At 41.8% G+C, this 2,928-nt stretch overlaps 1 protein-coding gene across 1 annotated transcript in view; it reads left to right on the forward strand.

Moving 5' to 3' along the window:
* The first annotated feature begins 2,073 nt into the window (after nt 1-2,073).
* Nucleotides 2,074-2,928, forward strand: part of zgc:171482 (zinc finger protein) — a 108,820-nt gene continuing 107,965 nt past the window's right edge. Inside the window, exon 1 of the mRNA XM_037679327.1 lies at nt 2,074-2,454. Coding sequence (XP_037535255.1) covers nt 2,410-2,454 — 45 coding nt within the window. The 5' untranslated portion in view covers nt 2,074-2,409. The remainder of the gene's footprint in view (nt 2,455-2,928) is intronic.

The raw sequence follows: 2,928 nt of genomic DNA on the forward strand, positions 1-2,928 counted from the left end.
AAGAATTTCATAAAGATATGAACATACATATAAAGTACGGATATGGCAGTAAATGACCCGAATGCATTAATTCAACCTTTATTTAGACAGATAAATCACATTGAGCCTCCAAGACTTATTTACAAGTGAGATCTGCATGGCCCAAATTAACTATAAAGGTGTGAATGCCACTTCCATAGAGTCTATGCAAGACTTATTTTCTAATAACTTACTGTTAGAAAGCCTTTCAGTAAACATTAATACTAAATATGTCAGCATCCTGCTGTTTCTGATGGAATACTTAACAAAATAATGAAGACCATCAAGTCACGCTCGTTTGAATTCATTCAGGTAAATCCCATTGAGCCTCGAGGACTCATTTACAAGAGAGACCTGGTTTCAACAAAGAATGATGACAACAGTGACAACAATAAACAGTTATAAAAAGTCATACTACAGGTTTTTTTTTGGTTTTTTTAACAAATAGGATGACTCAAAGAATGCCCACAAATCTGGCTATTTTGGATATAAAGTGCCACCAGAACTCAAGGCTGGTGAGAAATAGTAGTTTGCCTGAAAAAAAAAATCAACAACTGTGGCTCCCGTTTGTCCTCGAAGCAGGCCGACATCAATTTCTCCTGGGATATGTGTAAACTAAGAAGGCTCTGTCTATCGCAACACCCCTACCCCCACAAGAACTTCTGTGAATGCTTATCAGAGCTGTACCGGCTGACATTAACATCTTAACAGGACTATTTTTTGTCTTTCAGGTACACCTGGACTTATATCTGGATATTCTGTGTTTGTTTGTCTCTCCTTCCTGTCCTCTCAAACCAGTCGGTCAAAGCAGACGGCCGCTTGTCCTGAGCCTGGTTCTGCTGGAGGTTTCTTCCATTTAAAAGGGAGTTTTTTCTTTCCACTGTTGCCACTGTGCTTGCTCAGGATGGGAGACTGCAACGAAGTCACGATTCAACTTGTCTGCTGGCCTCCTTCGATAGAGAACTTTACTAATTGGCTTTTCTATGTATGTGAATGTTTCTGTAAAGTGCCCTGAGACAACTTTGTTGTGATTTGGCGCTATATAAATAAACTGAATTGAATTTAATTGAACTATGGTGCTATCTGGAAGTGCTTCATGGACAAATCTCACTATCTTGTCATCAAATGCATATGTACTGTGCCTATGAATGCACTTGTTGCTAAAGTTTTTTTGATGTCTTAAATTGTGTCCTGATAAGGACAAAGTGTGAAGAGATCTTTTTTTGTAATACCGCAATCCTTTACTCGTGGCCTTTTCTATCTAAAAGAATAAGGGTCCGCGCTCTTAGAAGCAGCAACGTTCACTCCGCCCATCTTTCGGACGACTGTATGAACATAATCTCACTGTATTTCGGTACAATGATAATAAAACTTATTCTGATACCAATAGATTGTTACCTAAGTGTTTAACTGCCTTTTAATGTATCACATACATGTGCCTAATGATATGTCATGTATCACTGGGCACTTTTAAATAGGTATACTGACATTCTTAAGCTTTTCTAGTGGGTATACTCCATATGCCCGCGTATCACGTATAGACTACACTAGTGAGACACGACGACAAACACCTGGGGTAATTGGAATTGGAGACAGGTGAGACAAGAGCTAACAACAAGGGGGAAAAACACTGGCGAGTGCAGGAAACAAAGATTACAGACAAGACAAGACCAAAACACAGAATCTCACAAATCATGCCTTGTCTGTGGGTTTTAAATAAAATGACCAGCCTGTCCTCGTGAGTTTATTGTTTTAGGTGTAACAAAGTTTTTAAGCACTGGATGCAATCAAAGGATGCCTCCGTGTCTCAGCATCACCGGGACATTGCCACCTGTCTCTCTCTGTGTTGGAAGTCATTTACGTGTGCGCGCGCGTGTGTTCCTGCGTGCGTGTATACGCGTGTGTGTGTGCTTCGTGCAGGGGACCCGCTCACTCACGGAGCAAATCAAGCATTCAGCGTGCACTATCAGCACACGCGCCGTGGAAAGCCGCGAGCGCTTTCTGTCTTTCATTCATCCCGGTGAAGAGCTGCTGCTCACACTTTCTCCTCCTCCTCCTCCTCCTCTTCATCCTCCGTCTGTGTTTGGTCTCCTTCTACCTTCCGCCGTGCCTTTTTGGCTGGAGTAAAGTGGATGATATCAACAGAGCTTCATACTAGAAGTGGCTTCTGAGGATCACGAGCATCACGACGGAGAGGCAGCGCGAGGGAGTTGCTTTATTTCCATCTTTTGTTTTGGTTTCTCGGAGAGCCTGTGGCGGTTTAACACCACACATGAGCAGAATAAATGTGTCCGCGATGACAGCAGCAGCAGCGCTGTGACTCCCGCCGAGTTTGGACGGATTTGAACGGAACAGGTGCGTTCAGGGAACAAGGACGGTGCAGTTGGTTGGATGGTTGTCGGCTTCCAGGAGAGGAGTCAGTGCCTCTGCGCAAAGGTGAGTGATGGACTGTGGCTGCTGAAGGCAAACACAGACCTGGGCTTGTCCAAAGGGGGGCTATTCACCGCTACTGACCTTGATATTTGACTTTTACTTTATAAAATGGTAGCAAAAAGTTTTTATTTTTTTATTATTAATATTCCGTTTCTAACCCAAAGTATGTCAAGCTCTTCAGATTTTAATTACGTTTAAGTCCTTATGATACCATTTTTATTAATTGGATTGTTTTCACAGAATGATCCTAAAGTAGTACTACTACTTCCTCAAGTATTTAAAAATCAGGAACTGAATACCCAAAAATCTTTAATATTTGAAACCTTGTTCTTATTCTCTCTCATTATCGTTACAACTGCAATGACTAGAGCAGTGGTTCTCAAACTGGGGTCCCCGGACCCCCAGGGGTCCGTGAGCTGGTGCTTGGGGGGTCTCAAAAAAAAAAAAAAAAAAAGATATAAATAAATAATAAAAAAA

This window comes from Nematolebias whitei, chromosome 1, assembly GCF_014905685.2.
Source record: "Nematolebias whitei isolate Nwh7 chromosome 1, NemWhi1, whole genome shotgun sequence".
NCBI lineage: Eukaryota > Metazoa > Chordata > Actinopteri > Cyprinodontiformes > Rivulidae > Nematolebias > Nematolebias whitei.